The sequence below is a fragment of the Monodon monoceros genome, unplaced genomic scaffold (genome assembly GCF_005190385.1).
Source record: "Monodon monoceros isolate NGI ecotype Baffin Bay Population unplaced genomic scaffold, NGI_Narwhal_1 Super_Scaffold_18, whole genome shotgun sequence".
Lineage (NCBI taxonomy): Eukaryota > Metazoa > Chordata > Mammalia > Artiodactyla > Monodontidae > Monodon > Monodon monoceros.
The window spans coordinates 136262288-136281390 of NW_021703774.1; the positions used below are offsets into that span (position 1 = coordinate 136262288).

The window sequence follows — 19103 nt, forward strand, 5'->3', positions numbered from 1 at the left end:
CATATATTTTTTCACAATTTGTTTATCCATTCATCCATTCATTCTTTGATGAACATTTGGATTGTTTTCACAACAATGTTCTTTTGGGCATATACCTAGACATAGGATTGCTGGATCATATGGTAATTCCATGTTTAACTTTCTGGGGAATTGTCAAACTGTTTTCCAGTTGTGGCTAAACCATTTTACATTCCCACCAGCAATGTATGAGGGCTCAACTTTCTCCACATGCTTGCCAATATTTGTTATTTTCTGTTCTTTCGATTTTTTAAAAATAAATTTATTTATTTATTTTTGGTTGTGTTGGGTCTTCGTTGCTGTGCGTGGACTTTCTCTAGCTGCGGCAAGCGGGGGCTACTCTTTGTTGTGGTGCACGGGCTTCTCATTGCAGTGGCATCTCTTGTTGTGGAGCACGGTCTCTAGGAGCATGGGCTTCAGTAGGTGTGGCACGCGGGCTCAGTAGTTGTGGTTCCTGGGCTCTAGAGTGTAGGCTCAGTAGTTGTGGCACATGGGCTTAGTTGGCCTGCGGCATGTGGGATCTTCCCTGACCAGGGCTTGAACCCGTGTCCCCTGCATTGGCAGGTGGATTCTTAACCGCTGCGCCACCAGGGAAGTCCCTGTTCTTTTGATTTTTAATTTTTAAAATTAAAGCCATCCTAATAGGTGTGAAGTGATATCTCATTGTGGTTTTGATTTGCATTTCCCTAATTACTAATAATGTTGAACATCTTTTCATGTACATACTTGTTGGCCATTTGTGTATCTTCTTTGGAGAGACATCTATTCAAGTCCTCTGCCCATTGTTTTTTTTAACATCTTTATTGGAGTATAATTGCTTTACAATGTTGTGTTAGTTTCTGCTGTATGACAAAGTGAATTAGCTATATGTATACATATATCCCCATATCTCCTCCCTCTTGTGCCTCCCTCCCACCCTCCCTATCCCACCCCTCTAGGTGGTCACAAAGCACCTAGCTGATCTCCCTGTGCTGTGCAGCTGCTTCCCACTAGCTATCTATTTTACATTTGGTAGTGTATACATGTCAGTGCTACTCTCTCACTTCATCTAAACTTACCCTTTCCCCCTCCGCGTGTCCTCAAGTCCATTCTCTATGTCTTTTGCTCATTTTTTTGATTGGGTTGTTTTTGTTGCTGAGTTGTAAGAGTTCTTTATATATTCTGGATACTAGACTCTTATCAGTTGCATGATTTGCAAATATTTTTCTCCCATTCTCTAAGTTGTTTTTTCACTATCTTCATAATGTTCTTTGATGCACAAAGGATTTTAATTTTGATGAAGTCAATTTATCTATTTTTTTCTTTTGTGCTTGTGTTTTTGGTGTCACATCTAAGAATCCATTGCCAAATCCAAGGTCACATAGATTACCCCTATGTTTTCTTCTAAGTGTTTTATGGTTTTAGCTCTTATATTTAGGATGTTGATCCATTTTGAGTCAGTGTTTGTATATGGTTTGAGATAGGGATCCAACTTCATTCTTTTGCATGTAGATATCCAGTTGTCCTAGCACCATATGTTGAAAAGATTATTCTTTCCTCAATGAGCGATCTTGGCACTCGTATCAAAGATAAGTTGGCCATAGATGTATGGGAGGCAGATACTTTTGACCACGAGAACCTTGGCAAATCAACTTTGAGCTTTTATTTTTTTCATCTATAAGACAGGAAAGATATCCTCTTTTTCTCAGAGTTGTCAGAATTAAATGAGATTACATATGGAGACCATCAGCCGTAGTGCCCGGCACATAGTGGTTTACCCAGTGAATGTTAATTCTTCCCTTGCTGCAAGAAATAGAGGCAGGGTAAGCAGAGTAACATCTATCACCTCTATTCCTTCTCCTTCCTCATGTCTCCAGGACACAGGAGACCCTAGACATAGAAATGTCTATTTTTTCTGAGTATATGCTTATAAAGGTGGTGAGGGGGGAGGTCACAATAGGATGAAGAAGCACTTAGCCAGAAATTCAGGCAAGCAAAGGAAGTAGTGGTCATTCTTTAATAATTCAATCAACATTCAATAAACACTTACCTAGTGCTGACTTTGTGCCTGAATCAGTTCTAGGCTCTGGAGTTACAAAGGCAAAAGGTGCTCCTGCTCTCAGAGAGCTCTCAGTCTAGAGGGAGAGACAGATAGGTCATTATAAAGCAGTGTAACAAGTTCTGAGACAGAATGAAGCAGAGATTGCTGTGAGAATATGTAGGAAGAAAATAATTCTAGCCAGAGGATTCAGGGAAGTCTTCTGGGAAAAAGTGACGCTTGAGCTGGGTATTAAATGATTCTTAGGAAGGAGTGAACCAAAGGGAAAGTGTTAGCATAGGAAACATCATATACAAAGCTATGAAGGCATGAATATGTGTTCTAGGTTCTAGGAGATGAAAAATTTTCTAAGGTACTTGGAACATAGGATAGACCTAAGAGGTGCGGTGAGAAAATGGTTTGACTTTATTTAGATGGCCATTGGAAGTTGTTAATGAGGCTTAAACAGGGAATGACATGGTCAGATCTATATTTTAGAGATTTATAGGGAGACCAGTAGGGAAAATGAATGATTGGGAAGAAGATGAAGCTGGAGGCAGGAAGAAGAGTTGGGAAGAGATGTAGCAGTGAGGAGTGAGGATGGAGAGGAGGAGGACTATTAGGTATATTCATGGCAGATCAGATACGGGAGTATGGGAGAGGAGGAGGAACAAAGTCAGAGAAGAAATAATGATGTTTGTTTTGGCAGATGGATACAGATGGAGTTACCTAGTAGACAGACCATATGTGGGACCAGAGGGCAAAAATAAAAACCAAAGAGGGCTTCCCTGGTGGTGCGGTGGTTAAGAATCCACCTGCCAATGCAGGGGACATGGGTTTGAACCCTGGTCCGGGAAGATCCCACATGCCGTGGAGCAACTAAGCCCGTGTGCCACAACTACCAAGCCTGCACTCTAGAGCCCGTGAGCCACAACTACTGAGCCCATGTGCCACAACTACTGAAGCCCGCATGCCTAGAGCCCGTGCTCCACAACAAGAGAAGCCACCGCAATGAGAAGTCTGCGCACCTCAACGAAGAGTAGCCGCCGCTCACCGCAACTAGAGAGAGCCAGCACGCAGCAACGAAGACCCAATGCAGCCAAAAATAAATAAATAAAATAAATTAAAAAAAAAAAAACCAACCCAAAGAAACCCCAAAACAAGACGGACTGTGTTTGAGCAGGCACATTGGTTAGTGTAAAAAAGCACACATTATTGCCTGGCCTGCTAAAGGGAGAAGTGGACTTTATTTGTTTTGCTTTGTTTTGTTCTTGACAATTAAAATATTAATGAATTTTATTTTCATACTAAAAGTATAAGGAAAAAAATTACAGTCCGTAATCCTACTACTCTTAAATAACCCTTGTTGAAAGGGAGAGAGGAAAATATATATTGTTAGAAAATACAAACAGTTCAGAGAAGTGTAAAATGAAAAGTACAGGCTTTCCCCCAGTCCTCCATTCCCTTAACCACTGTTAACACTTCTTGTGTTTTCTTCTAGGAAAAAGAAAAATGTATATACCCGCTGGATTCTGTATATCTGCAAAGAGGTCCTGCCACATACCACGTTTAAGAGGTCTGTTCTATTGAGTAGATTAACCTTCTCATTGCTTTGCCAGGCTTCACAAACCCATCCGTACTGGTAGGGTGGAGCTGTGAGTTCACTGAGGGAAAGGCAGGATCTCCATGTCCCTAGCTCAGGCATGGGACTTGGATCAGGGTAGGTGCTCAGCAAAGAATAACTAAATGAGCTGTTGCTGCAACCTGGAAATTTGGAGATTCTTTGCCTGCAGTTCCAGTTCATTAAGTGACTTCTAGAGCAAATGTTTCCTGAGTTCTGACTAAGTGTGCAGTGCTGTGCGTGTGGGTATGTGTGTGTACGTGTGGTGGGGAGGTAAGGCGGAGGACTTGGTTCCTGGCCTCACCAAAGAGCAGAACTGGAAAGGTCAGTGATCTCCCAGTCCTCTTGCTTTCTGAGGGGGAAACTTAGGTGCAGAATGAGGTCCTGATTTACCTAAAGCCGCAAGGCTTATTGGTGCCAGAACCAGCCCTAAAGCTTCAGAAGAGTGAGGGGGTGGGGGAGGAGCACCTGGTGGTGCGTTGGAGGCATTGGTGAGCTACTCTTACTCCTTCCATCCCTTCCCCTCCTGCCATATAAGTAGCAGTAATACCCAACTCCAGATCCTCGGGTAGAGGCAAGACCTTTGTGCTCTTATGCAGCCCATGGCCCTTGGCCTGTGTGCAATGCGTGGGATTGGCTGACATCCTGTACCTATTAGAGGCATCAGGCTGGTATAGAGGAAGAGTGCTGGACTAGGAGTCAGGAAGCCTGCATTCCAGTGCCAGCTCTGCCACACCCCACCATACTGTGGGCCGGTCACATCCTCTCTCCTCTGAACGTGGGGGTGGGTCTAATGAAATCTCCAAGGTCCTTCCTACCTTTATTGCTCTCTAACTGTAAGATGCTATATTTAACCAATGATAGAAATCAGATTTTAGGATTCTGTGATTCTGAAATCCTGGTTTTCCAAGAATCCGGGGATGCTGCTTGAGGTCTCTTACTCTGTGTGGACTCCTATGTTGTGAGGCCTGACTTGTTGAGTAGTAGGGAGGGGCTCCATATACATTTTTCAATTTTAGACCAAGGCCAAAGAGACCAGACCCCTCTCTTCAAAGAGTACGGAGCCAGGCAGGCTCCTTGGAGTGGGCCCAGATCACCAGTAAACAGTGTGGAGTGGGGCAGGCCAACATGAAATGCAGAGACGGTCTCAAGGACCTGGGTGGAACCTCCAGTAGCCTTGGCAAATAGACCTGGCCTGGGTGAACAACCCCATTTTACACAGGAGGAAACTGAGGCTCAGAAAAGGGAACTGAGCTACTGCTTCCAGTCGCCCTGAGGTCTTGTTCTTGGTCCAGTGTTCTTTGTACACATTGGGCAGGACTCACTGGGACACTGCTGTCTGTGAGGGGAGCCAGAATGCAGGGGAACCAGGTTGCAGGTCCTGGAGGAACTTAGAGGAGTGGGTCTCAACCCCCAGGGCTGTAAGCACCTCCTGGGGGCTCGCTAAAATTCGAGGTGCTGGGACCCTGCTCCCAGACAGATTCACAGATTCACTTGGGGTGTTTTCTAGTTGGGATCCGGGTATCTATTTTTGTTTAACTTCGGAATGAGAGACCCTCTAGTCTGTTTCCTTTTTGGTGAAAAACACCACAGAAACAAAAACTTAAGACAAGTGGTCTGAGAGCCGTGGGTTCGGTCCCAACCTCGCTGCTGACCCGCTGTGAAAGCTGTGGGACCTCTGGAGTGAGCGGGTTGGATTCTGCAGGAAACCTTTAAAGCACTTTCACATCCATTGTCTCCGCGGTAGCAGGGTTGGCCGGTCCCATTTGACCAGGAGAAAACTGATGCTGGACAGGGCAAGAAGGGTCTTGTCTCAGCCACTGGGAAAGGCGGAAGAGAGCCAGGTTGAGCCCGGCTTTCCTGATACCCAAGGCGTTCCACCGCCCTGGCCAGCCCAGCCCCGACGACAGAGCCCAGGCCCTGCAGCCCGCGGCGCCGCCCCGCGGGCCTGCCCTCATCGGCAGCCTGAGGAGGGGGGCCGCACAGCACCGGGCGCCGCTGGCCGCCGCCTGTCAAACCCTCCGCCCAGCCTTGCGCCCGTCTGGCCCTGGCCCGAGGGCGGACGCCCCGCCCTCGCGCCGCGATTGGCCTCGGTGGGGCGGCCGCAGCGAGCCAGTGGCTGGAGAGGCTGTCAGGCCGGCCGAGGCCCCGCCCCCGCCCCGGGGTGCCGCCCCGCTGGACTCTGCTGCTGCTGGGGCTGCGGCGCCAGTGGAGGCGCGCCTAGCCTCGCGCCCCGGGAGCAAGCTGCTGCGGCCGCCGCGAGGTGAGCGGGGCGAGGTGAGAGGGGGCGCGGCCCGCGGCCCGGGAAGCGGGAGGGCGCCCGGCCAGACATCCGAGGCTGGCGTCCCAGGGAAGGTGGAATTGGGGAGCTTTGGGATGGCGCGGGGAGGGCGAGGGGAAAGGAGAGTTTGGGGGCCCGGGGCCCTTTTCCAGGAGGGACGATGGAAGGCCCAAGGCTCTGTGGAGGGGCACGCAGCGCGCGCGCGCGGGGAGTGTGAGACCGTGTGCGGCTGCTAGTGTTGCTGAGAGTCTGAGCGGGTGAATGAGGGTAGTGTGTATGGCACGTCGTGTCCCCGAGTGTGCATTTGCGGGGTGTTTGGTGTGTGTGGGAGCGGGCGTGCATGGGCTACCGACTTTGTGCAGGTTTGCACGCGCGATAGGTTCGTTTTCTCAGCTGCGCGTGGGAGTGTGCGTGTGATGGGTTCGCGTCGCGGGAGTGAGCGCCTATCCTCCGACTCCCATTTTCGCAGCTTGGGTGGTGGTGGTGGGATCTCAGAGGGTCTCTCCCCCGGCCTGTGGGTGCTCAGTCCGCGGTCCCTGCGCGCAGCCGGCTCCCAGAGCGCCCACGAGGCGAGGAGTGCAGCGGGTGACCTACCCCGAGCAGTCTCCGCGGCTTCGCCGGAGCCCTGCTCCGGGAATCTCTGGTTGCCGCCCGCTCTGTATCTCACTGGGTGACGCGCACAGGCGCTGTCCCTTCTCCAGGCCTCAGTTTCCCCATTCGTCCAAAGAGGGCTTGGTGGGGGCGGATTGGGTGGCCGGGCCCTCCACAAGCCAGGGAAGAACGGCCAGCCGCTCCTGCGCCCTGGAAGGGGCCTTTTACGCGGATCAGGTTGGTTAGGGTGAGTGTCACGTTAGGGTGAGTGTGGTGGCGCGAACCCATTTCAAAAAGGAGGAATAAACGGAGGGATGGTGACCTGACCAAACCTCGGCCTCCGGACGAGAAGGGGACCGCTCCGCTCATTCTAACGCGCCTGTGCTTTCTCCCCTCCGCAGGAGCCCGGCGCGACCTCCAGCGGTGCGCCCCGCCCCGGCGCCATGCACTGCGAGGTGGCCGAGGCGCACTCAGACAAGAGGCCGAAGGAGGCCCCCGGCGCTCCGGGTCCCGGCCGGGGGCCCGCTGCCCTCGGCCCGCACATGGCCTTTAGGGTCACGGTGAGCAGCGGGGGCTGCGGGGATGGGGGTCCGCGTGACTTGCTGCCCGCGCCACTGCGCGCCCACGACCTCCTCGAGCCCCGGAGCCCCCGAGACTACGGTCCGTCCAAGGCCTCTGCCGCCGGTAAGGGTAAGTCCGGCCCCGCCGACGTGCCTGGCCGTGGGTGTGGAGAGATTTGGGCTCTTTGACGTTTCTACCGCAGGCCTTTGTAGGAATACTCCGGAGAAAACTTGGTAGAACTTTCTCCGGAGTTCATCAGTTTCTCTCGAGTTGTTTGGGACTCGCTTGTCATTCTGAAACGATGATTGTTTAGGAAGCATCTAATTTAAACTCAGTAGCCTATATTGGGGAAGATGGGTGTATAGACAGCTCAGATTACATAATTTTGCTTCTGTATGTTTCTGATAAAAGTTGTGTGAAACTTGTCAAAATCTTATTATAAATTAGGATGAGTAGCAACTCGAGTATGTCTATCTCTGAGGCTGCTAAAGGCATCCTTTGAAGTATTGCAGTCTCCCTCAATAACAAAAACCAGAAGCCTTCAGCAAGACCCCTCGCCTGTTGGGACCTCAGTTTCCCCATCTGTCAAGTAAGGAATTAATTATACCAGATGATTTCTGGATTCCTGATGGAAAATTTTATGAATCTATAATCTAGCCTGAGTCAAGTCCCGACTTTAACAATGGCTGTTCTGTATTTGTTGCTTCAGAAGCATAGTTTTGGGTCAAAAGTTAGTTTGCAATACCCTTCCTCTACCCAGTGAGGCTGGTGGGTATAAGGTGCAGGCTCCAGTATAATTAATGGGTCAAAGTCAGCAATGAGGCTGGATTCTCATGAACATGTTCTTCTCATCACAGTTAATTATTATTGAGCCATTTTTTATAAGTTTCATGCTGACAGATAATTAACCAGAAATTGGGGAAATTGTTGAGGCACTGTGTCCTCCCCCCTGCCCCCACCTTTTTTCCCTGGGAGAAACCAAAGCTTTGGGGTTTCATTATTTTAGTGTTTGGGACCTCTTGGTTCTATTTCCAGCTGATTCTTAAGGAAGGAAAAAAGTGTGTTTTATGGCTCTGTAGGCATCACTACTTTAGCATCAATCAGCCCCAGCAACTTAGAAAAGGTTGGGTGGCTTGCTTTTAGAGATGAGAGCTCCTTTTAGGTTAAAAACAAAACAAAACAAAACAACCCCAACTCCCCAATGCAAAGACTAGTAAAATGAAATAAATATAAACACTTTTTTCTTTTTAATGAAAACACCTGACTTTGTAGGAGAGCACTATTTCTTGTCTCGTTGTTTTATTTATTTATTTATTTATGGCTGTACGCGGACCTCTCACTGTTGTGGCCTCTCCCATTGCGGAGCACAGGCTCCGGACGCCATGGCCATGGCCATGGCTCACAGGCCCAGCCGCTCTGCGGCATGTGGGATCTTCCCAGACCAGGGCACGAACCCATGTCCCCTGCATCGGCAGGCGGACTCTCAACCACTGCGCCACGAGGGAAGCCCTTGTCTCGTTGTTTTAAGTGTCAGTCTCTTCTCCAAGAGATAGAGGTCATTTTTTAAAGGGTAGATACAGAGAAAAACACCTTTAGTGTATTATTACTGGAATACACACATGAGGTTCTCTTTTACTAGGGAGAGAGAGGGCTGTGCAGCAAGACATGAGTAATATTTGCTGCCCTGAGCCCCCTCCCTTGCCCCACTCCATACACAATCCTCCCTTAAATAGATACCCTCCTGCAACATTTTGTGTTTAAAAAAAAAAAATAGCTGTCAATTGAAGATCGAGTTCTCTGCAGACCTAATAAATGGCTCTCCCAAACATAGCCTTTGTTCCAAGCCGTAGTTAGAGACCTTTCGTCTGGATGCATTGTGTACACCTTCTGACTTCCATTCCCCCAAATCCCAATTATTTTTATCCACACACCCCCAATGTCTAAAACATGAGATCTTTAAATCAGGATTATATTTGAAAGGGGCAGAGGAGGCTAAAAGAATGTGAGGAAGCACCTCTTTCTTTGTACCTTAAGATGGTTGTACTGATTAAATTTTTTAAGATGCTGCTGTTTTCTTCATAGCCCCCAGCAAGGCTGGTGGGGTAGGATTTGTCCCACCCATTTAAAAGATGAGGAAACTGAGACCTACTGGGTGCGGGGTTTCTGGCCAGCCCATTGCTTGGACCTGGCCTCTGTCCCTCTGTGCGAATTTTTCCCCACAGTCAAGCCAGGCAGTGGCCTGTCACAAAACCAGAGCTGGGCAGCCCTCTTGAAAATGCCGTAAAGGAAACCTTCTTACTGCCGCCATTCCCACCCAAATATTCCCTAGACATCGCAACCCTTTGAATATTTGGTGTCTAGCTCCAAGTCTCAGGCTTATTGGAAACAGACAGGTAAGAATACCAACTGAAAAATATTTATTGACCGTGCTGGAAATTGTAAGACTCTGCCATCCAGGATCTGTGGGACCAGGGGAAGTTATTTCCCTTCTCTGAGCCTTAGGTTCCTCATTTGTAAATCTACCGTGAGACTTACTTGGAAAGACTGAAGAGAGCATTAGTGATAGAGTGTGAAAGGGCCGCCTCAGTGCCTGGTTATTTTGGAGATTACTCTTGTAATGTGTTTAACGTTCTCAACTTCTGGTTTTCCATTTGCACGAGAGGTAATAATGCTTCCTCCCAAGGGAAAATGAAACAGTTGTTGTAAGAATACTTTATAAACTAAGAAGGAAAAAGGGGTCACTTTTATTAATTCTTGTAGGGCACCGTGTTATGGTCAGCAATACTTGAGATAAAGAGGGTAGGGTGAGGAGGGAGAGAGGTTTGATTTTTTAAATGTTGACTTTAACGACTTTAACTCTGGTGCCCTAGCCAGAGGAAGCTGAGAGGAGCCAAGCTGCAGGTCTTTTGTGGCCACTGCTGCCTGGTGACCAGAGAGAAGACAGTATTGCTTGGTTTGGAATCAGGTTTCAAATGATCTGCCTTCCGTTTCGGACAGACCCTAAGCCGAGGAAGGGAGTGAGCTCTTGAATCCAGCAGCTTGTCCATAAATGTTGGGGTCCTCTGCGTTTCCAGATCTGGAGTTAGGAGGCACTGGGGATGGTGCGTCGTCATGGACTAACACTGTCATCATTTACAATAAGAATCACGATCTGTTTATGACAGAGTCCTGTTTATCCAGATTCCAAACAGCTGAAAAGGCCAAATTACCAGATGCTACGTTTTTTCTTTCTTATTATTAAATACCCGACACTCTGCTTTTCGAAGTCCTGACAAGGAAAGAAAGTAAACATCTGGACTTTATGGAGGCCGTCAGCTTTGTGGCGATGGCCCGATGATGCTCGCTCCCTGTGCACAGTGCTTTACAGTTTTCAGCGTGTGTCCCCCACACGTTCCCTCATCTGTCCTCATGCCAGCTGAGCTCTGCCTACCTTGCGGGCTGTTCCGAGGGGACAGATGTAGAAGCGCTGGCTTCTTATTACTGTGATTCCCATTTTATAGATGAAGACATTAAGGTTCAAGGATGTGCTCAAGGCTACAGACAGTAAGTGGCAGTTTCTAAGGCTTCCTGTTGCAAAGTTTGATTCTGGTTCCACAACTTGTACCTTCTATGTGTGTGTGTTGGGGGCCGAGAGCTGGGTGTTCATGACGGCCTCCCGAATGTTCCCAGAGAATTTAAAATATTTTTGCTTTTGGTATGTCTTCTGTCTCGAATCTTTGGAAGTTGGTAACTAGTATCTATGCCATCATTAGATAACTTCGTAGTTTACCAGAAGATTCCGTTTGACCAGAATTACTGCTCTCAGACCGAACCAGATAATGAGCGCACTGTGTAATTCTCAGCGACTCACTGGGCCATTTTCATTGTGCTCTGAGACTAGACACATCCCAGCAACAAAAAGGAGGCTGATGATCATGACAGACGTGGACTCTGCCATTAGTAAAAGGCCAGCATAACGTGGCTGAAAATTCCAAAGAGTAGTTAATCTTGTAACTTAAAAAAAAGTATATATATTTTTCTTTAAAAATGAAAACGAAAAAGGAAAGCAGTTGTAGATTGCATTAGGGACATTAGGGGCTGGTGGTGGAAAGTAAGACATGACAGTTTTGGTGGACATTACCTGATAGAGTTTCTTCATCTGAATCAGAAGCCACTGTGATGTTCTGGGGAGGCTTTTGAGGGGCCAGCACATCCATAATAGAAAGGTATGAGTTATTTTGAAAGCATTTACCCCCTCCGGCTCTAGTGGGCAATTTGCTTGCATTTCATCCATTTTAAAGTGCTGGTCCTGTGATCCGGAAATAATCAGATCCAAATTTTTTCAGTGCTTGAGGTTTCAAATAAGGGGGAGAAAAACCTGCTGGCCAAATGTCAGGCTCAGTGAGACAAAGAGAAACATGTATGTGTGTGGGTACACAAATAAGATAGGAACATGTTGCGTCTACAGTCATAAGAATTATGTACCCGACAAATCTTTTATAGACATGTAACGGAAATATAATTCCCAAAGATTCCCTAAGAATCTTGTGTGGCTAGAATTCCTCTTCCCTTCCTGCCTCCTAAGCTCTCTAGAAGCTGCTAAGACTTGGCGTGCAAAATGGAAAGGGGACCAGCACATGAGATCGTAACTTAATTTAGGCTTAGTTGTTTCTGAGTCGTTTACCTGAAGTGCTCAGCTGGGCTGAGGTCTCAGGACTATCTTGGCTGCGGAATCATATCCATAGGCTGTGTTGCTCCATCTGTGATGAAAATACATGTTTCTTTATATGCCGTGGTTATACGCCGTGGTTTTCCTTCACACTTCTCCTCCTTCTGGAAAAAAAAAAAACCTCACCCCATCTTTGAGTTCTTCATCTCCCTGCGTTACAGTTGCATGAGAAGCGAAGTGAGCCAGCACACTTATTTTTACAGTGTGTTAAAATCCCATTACAGGCATAAGTGCACAATGAATCATTTAAAAAAATATATTCTTATGTTCTTTGTTCTGAATGTTGCATAATTATCATCATTTTCTTTGGTTTTATTTTGTGGAGTTTGGCCAGCATCCTAGAAAAGGGGAGAAACTAAAGTTTGGAATGGGGTTTTCAACCCTTTTTTGGATAGGAATAGGGAAAAAAAACAACAAACAAATAAATACCAACTTTATTTGTAAATTGACCAGTGATTGTCGCTAACGGTGACTTTTGCATAGAAAGGATAATCTCCCTTCTTTCTCTCAATTTTCTTAGAAAAGCAGTTCCTTGTTTTGAAGGTGATATGGTAGTATTTCAACAACCTCACCTTGTATCTGTGATTATATTCAAAGTTAAATTACAGTGTGTGGTTTGCTATTTTTTTTTTCCCTAATACAGATTTTAGTTGCAATTAGTTTAGACCTAGAGACTTGCAGTTGTTTCTTCTGGTTGGGGGTAGTCTATTTTTGTGTTTAAAGAAACAAAGACAGTCAGTTCAAGGGGGAGAAGAAATGAAACAAACTCTACCCTGGGCTTTGAAAAATTCAACTGCAACGTGCAGAAAGCCCAGCTGCGATACCAGGGCCAGGAAAAAAGAGCAACCTCCTGAAATATTTGTGCAGCTCGCCTTCCCTGTGCTAATGATTCTAGCAGTTTAAAAACGGACTTCTTGTTTATCAACAGCCGCTGCCTGAATTAATAGTTTACAATGAAAAAAAAAATGCTTTGGCGTTAGAAGCAAAGTCCGGGACTGATAGCTGAGTTACTGAGTTAAGGGAAGCAGAAAAGAGAGGCGAAAAGTTTTGTGGCTGCTTTGGTCTCCTAAAGCCTTATTTATAAGAAACTGAAAGAAAACAGAGACCTGGGGTGGGGTGGGGTGGAGAAAATACAACCCTAACCCAGTGTCTTTTAGTTTAAAGTCACTTGAAGCATCTGTTTTCTCCTTTTCCCCGTCTTTCCCTAAACTCCAAAGGGTTATTCCTTCAGAAGGTTTCCGGTGGATTGAGGCGGATTGTGTTAGCATTACGAGCTGTGTTTTTAAAGTCAGCATTTGAGTCAGATGCACTGAGAGGAGCCCTTCAGTCCGCTCACTGAATAATGCATTTCCTGCATGGCCTGAATTTTTTTGGTGGTTATGGTTGGGACTGTCTGGAGCAAACACACGCGCCATTGTACAGCCTCAATGCATGTGGGCCATGCCCTTGGCTTTGAGTCTTGGTTTCCCCATCTGTAAAATGGGAAGCAGTTCCATAGGATGACCCATAGTCTCTTCTTACTCTGTTGCTCTGGGATTCTACATGAACTTGGCTGGGGCAGTTGGGAAGGATCTAGGGTATGGAAAGAGGTCAGGTTCTAGATTTCATCTCTTTGGAACTCTTGACTCCTGAAGTAGAGCACAGAAGGAACCGGAAGAGGGCGGGAGGTCAACTAATCTTTATTGAACACCTACTCATTGCCAGGCCTAGCAGTTTATAGCTGTCATTGCACTTAATAAAGCCCAACAACCCTATGAGGAAAGGAGGCATTATTCTAAATTTACAGATGGGGGAAATGAGGCTTGGAAAAGTTAATTGATTTGTCCAAATAATGAGCTTACGATGTAATTCACAGTGACTCACTGTCTAGGTAGCAGGTAATAGAGGCTGGAATTTGAACCCAGCTCTGTCTGACTGCAAAGCCTGTGCTTTCCTCCTAAAACACAGAGCTCTCACGGACAGCCCTTAAAACCCAAGTAGTGGCAAGGAGTCGCTGTGGCTGCAGAGCGTGCCCGAACCCTGGGGGAAGGCAGCAGAAGGCCACAGGCCGGTCTGGATGACCAGTCCCCGGAGCAGACTTCTGAGTCTCAGCTAACAGGCTGAGGTGTGATTTTAGGGGGGGCTCTGCCTCCATTGGGCTCTGCCCACTGCTCGGCTGCAGAAGTGGTAGAAGGACAGTGGTTCCTGGTTGTGACATGGAGTCCTCAGGTAAGGAGTCCGAGACTGGAGGGCCCCTAGAAGCAGCCCCTTCTCAGAAGCAGCGCATACACTCATTCCGCCGGTTACTGCAGGTTCAGGTCCTTCTTTGAGCCTGTCATGCAGTTTGGGGAGCTTTGTTGCCCGAGCCCTGGCTGCAGTCGCCCTTCCATCGGTTCTGAAGACTTCTGTTTGAAGAGAATTCCTCATGATCGCATCACACGTCGTGTGTAGAATGCATGCTTCACTGGACATGATGGTTTGAGATCTATTAAATAATTATTTCTTATTAAACGCTTGGTGGGATGAAGAAAGGCTTGTGGGGAGAACAGGCCAGGGATCAGAGTGAACTTGAGAGTTTGTGGGAAATGGGTCTTTTGTGTCAAATGATGAATGAGTCAAATGACCCTCTATGGAAGGAAGAGGTCCCACGGCTGGGTTGTGTCTGTGGTCTTGCATGGGGGTGTGTGCATTCATGAGAATGTGAGTGTGGACATTCTCAAGGGATCATACTTCTTCTGAAGTGGAAATTGCAGGAGGCTTTATTGCCCAAAGCTTCTTTGCCTTTGGATGTTGACCCTGGGTCTGAAAGGGAGAGTATGAAGGGGTATCAGGGATGGCCTGCTTGCATTGTGGCCCAGTCTCTTCCTATTTGTGTCTTTTCTAGCAGCCAGATTGCTCTTTTAGATGTTGTTGCTTTTGTTTTTAAATAACAGGTTTGATGGCAAATAAGGCTTTAGCAAGAAACCAGGGCGTATTATAAACCCAGTTTTAAAAATACAGATCCCATTTGCTGTTTTAAGCTCTCCGGAGGGCCTGGAGATTGGGTTTATTTTGGAACGTTGGTGGACTGTATGAATTACTTCTCTGAGGCCTGGGTATTTAATACCTAATAGAAGTTTGTATAAGAGTTGATGATGTATTTTGCCGACTTTCCAACCCTGTAAATAAATTACACGTGCCGGCAGAGGCTGCCAGGATCCACTGTGTCAATTGAAGCTTAATTTTTATCCCAAACCACTTAATACTTTTGTCCTAGTGAGTAGAGAAAATTCCCGGGTTTCGCCCAGCAGCGGGCCCATTCCGAGATGTAGACGGTTTCATGAGCCCACGAACAGGCCTCCGTGGATTCACCGATCTTGACACAGTTTTCAGTGGTTAAGTAGCTTCAGCCCTCTCAAGTCCAACCCCCAAGGCAGAGAATGATAATATAATTTTAAGTGTATCGTAAAAATGAAACTCAATCGCTTCCACTCCCCAAACCTGTCTCGCTCCCCTTCTCTCTGGAGAAAACAGACGTAATTGTGTGTTTAATCTCAAGACCGCCTGTGCATTTTATCTTATTTGAGTGCAAAGCCCAGGTAATAACGTTGGCATTTCCAGTGCGAAACAAAATCGGGTTTCTAATTTGGAGACACTATTAAATATTTCATGCTTCAACCAAACTCAATTCTTTTTTCCTATAATAAGTTTAAATATTAATTCTCTGGAATGTCAGATGCCTAAAGCTAGGCATTTAGTGATCTGCAGTTTCAAGTATCTCGAAGAAGGTTTATGAAACAGGATATTTCACTGGGAGGGATGAGTAGAGTGTTTCAGAGATATCTGAATTCAAGGCAGTGTCTTCTGATTTACTTTTTAAAGGGAAAAGGTCATAAAATAAGTTGCTTTATGTGCTGAAGTATTAAGTGGCTTAGGCTGAAATAACAGCAGAGACTTTACTGTTTTTCCCCGTTATATTTTAACAATGCTTTTTGGGGGGAGGGGGTGGGTCATTTTCCCGCCCTCCTTTCCCCCCCCCCCACCCCCCCCCCCCCCCCAACCAGATGGCTTTAATTCTAACCAAATCCCACGCTGAGGCCAAATGATTGATCAAACAGTCATTTGTACTTACGTAGCTCTCTTTGTGAGAATATCTCTGCATTGGAGCTTTTCCCCGGGCTCGGCTCATCTTTGGGACTTCAGATGGTAGATTTCCAGCCTGGAGAGGTGGAGGTATAGGGGTAGGTGGAGGGCAAAAATCCCAGACCTTCAATCCAAAGAATTCCTTGCTTAAAACCTTTTTGTTACTTCCCATCCCTGACAGCAGGGGTATCCAGGTTTTCTAAATACAAGGACAAAAATCGATCCCCTGTCCAGATAGCTGTTATATTTTTAGTATCTGTTGATGGAGAAAATACCTGGAGGTTACTAGTTTTAAGGGCTCTTTTAAATAGATTTATATTTTATCAACCACTCACATATCTGTAGAGACATCGATTTGTTCTATAGACAGTCTTTGCCTTCAAGCTCTCCCCTGAAATTACAACTTGGCATGTAGATTCACAACCAGTTGACTGATGGAAGAAATCTGAGCCCCTTGGTCTGGCGTTCAAGGCCTTCCTGCCAATCCAGTTCCACCTCTTCCTAATGTCTGCTTTGCTTGTCCTCCAGCAGCGTTGGATTTTTCTTTTTCTTTTTTTTTCCTTATAAATTTATTTATTTATTTTCATCTTTGGCTGCGTTGGGTCTTCGTTGCTGTGTGCGGGCTTTCTTTAGTTGCGGTGAGTGGGGGCTACTCTTCGTCGCGGTGTGCGGGCTTCTCATTCCGGTGGCTTCTGTTGTTGTGGAGCACGGGCTTAGTTGCTCCACGGCATGTGGGATCTTCCCGGACCGGGGCTCGAACCCGTGTCCCCTGCATTGCCAGGAGGATACTTAACCACTGAGCCACCAGGGAAGTCCCAGCGTCGGACTTTTCCTTGCACAGCTTCAGACCTGGAATCTTCTCTTGTCCTTCTGTCCTTACACACTTTGAGCTTCTTTTTATTCATTTTTGTGCCTTTTAAAATCAATTTTGGAACATAAAATAGTTCATATTCAAATATTCATCTTTGTAGCCTTACATCCAGTACCAGGTCTGGCAAAGTACATATCTGAGAAGCAAATAGTGTGCTGGTTGGGGCTGTAGGTGTGGAACCAAACCACTATGTTTGAACTCTGGTTCCAGGTACAAACTTCGGGATATTGGGCAAGTTATTAAGCTCTTTGGGCCTCAATATTCTTACCTGTAAAATGGGGATAATAATAGTAACAGTTTCAAAAGACTGTTACGAGGGTGAAACGAGTTAATACATGTGTAAGTGCTTAAATACAGAGATTGGCACATGGTAAGATGCTCAATTAATGTTGGGGTTATTATTGTTATTGTTATTGCTACCATGTAAATGTTTGTTAAACAGAATCTCTTAGAAGGGCCTTTCTTCCCTTCCTTTTCACCTATCTGACTCCTACTTATTCTTTAAGACCCAGCTCAGGTGCCACCTCTTCCTGGAAGCCTTCCCTTTCTCCCTTGGCCTGGTTATGCTAGAGCTCTGGCACCCACACCTTTATCCTTCCTTCTGCGGTAGCACAGGTCATACTCTGTAGCGATTTTCCATTTACTTATGTGTCCTTGAGGACAGGGGCAGAGTCTCATTATTCCAGCATCCCAGTGCCCAGCACAGGGCCTGGCTCAAGGTGGGTGTCAAGGAAGGTTGGGAATGGACTCCAACCCAGTCTCTGCCCTCAAGGAGCTTGTAGCCTAGAAAGGAGAAGCTGAGTTTTATGTCTTTGTTTTTCCTACAAGGTTAATCACATGGTAAGGTCTCAGCACATGTGAGACTCCAGTGAATGCACAAGGAGTTCTCAAGTACAGACACAGCCCTATTCTCCTTCCCACACCGTCCTGGGGCACTTCACAACGAGGTCTGTCCTACTTTTCTAGGTGACATTGGGCAAGTCTTCTCACCTGTCTGGGCCTCCCTTTCCTCTCCTTTCTGGGAGGAGTTGGCTTCAGTGATCACAGATCTTTCTTGGTGGCTGCCAGGCCATGGGCCAGGTGGAGGAGCTAGGGGCCTGACGGCTGTCCCGAGTGACTGGCCTGGATCGTAGGCCCACTTTGCCACACACCTGCCCCCCGTCTAGGCAAAGTCCCAGGTGCTTTAAAGTGTGTCTCATCTTATGGTTTAAAGAGCAGGTATTGGTGGTTGCAACACATCTGACCCAGATTTCTCTAAGATGAAGAAGAACCCTGGAAATGAGAGCGAGGAGCCAGCTCTTGGTCACCTGCTGGGGTGGAGAGTGATGTATACACCCTGGATCCCCACTTCAGGACAGGCTTAGACAGACCCCGGGGGGATTGTGTTGGCCTCCTGGCCCCTCTCTGGGTACTATTGTGGTTTGAGCTTTGTTAACTGTAGAGCTCTGCCCAAATCACTATTATTCATTCAATCCCCCTATGAACAAATGGGAAAACTAAGGTTCAGAGAGGTCATGTTACGGTGCAAAGGTGGCCACATGGCTTTTGGAGTCAGAACTGAGTTCAGATCCTGATTATACCATTTGCTGGAACTTCCTTGGGCAAGTTCATTGGACTCTGAGCCCCAGTCTTTCTCATTTGTAGAATGGAGATAATGCCTGTCTCAGAGTTAATGAGGGGCTTAAGGTGAGGAGTCTGTAGAGCACCTAGATCAGGGGCTGGCACATAGTAGGTATGTACCACAGGTAAGCTGCTGTTACTGCTCTTACTGAGTGGCAGAGCTGGGCCTAGGTCCCCAAGCCTGACTTGGTCTGATGCTGTTTCTCCTCTACACTGCGGTATCCCATCCCCTTACTCTGGTGTTTTGTTTTGTTTTGTTCTTTCTTTCTTTCTTTTTTTTTTGGAGAAATTAGAAGAATAAGGACTTTGGGGTTTCAGAGACTGAGGTCCTAACCCCAGCACTGGAGGACACAGATCTGAAGCACCTGGGCTTCACTTAGGGTTAGGGGAAGGTTAGGAGCTGTCTATGTCCCTTGCCCAGGTGGGCATGGGCTACCTCAGCACAACTGTCTGACAGTCCTGGCCCTGGGGTCCGTCCAAGACATTCACTCAACCTGTGGTGGCTCTGGTGTCTGGCAGGAGGGGGCTGGGGCTGTTTCTGGGGTGGGTCAGGAGGTACAGCCCTCCCTCCCCCTGTTCCTGGTTTATTGGGTTGGGAGTTGCCTTCAGACACTAATATCCAGGTGAATTACCTTGCTTCTGCCTCCCAAACTCATGATGCTGTTCCTGTTCTGCTCCCACATCCCTGTGCTTGCAGGTCTCTGCAGCACTGTG

General features: G+C 47.1%; 1 protein-coding gene across 1 annotated transcript in view; it reads left to right on the forward strand.

The window, feature by feature from the left end:
* Positions 1-5855: 5855 nt before the first annotated feature.
* Positions 5856-19103, forward strand: part of GLIS1 (GLIS family zinc finger 1) — a 227066-nt gene continuing 213818 nt past the window's right edge. The window contains exons 1-2 of the mRNA XM_029229158.1: positions 5856-5919; positions 6930-7218. Of these exons, the coding sequence (XP_029084991.1) occupies positions 6972-7218 (247 nt within the window). The 5' untranslated portion in view covers positions 5856-5919; positions 6930-6971. The remainder of the gene's footprint in view (positions 5920-6929; positions 7219-19103) is intronic.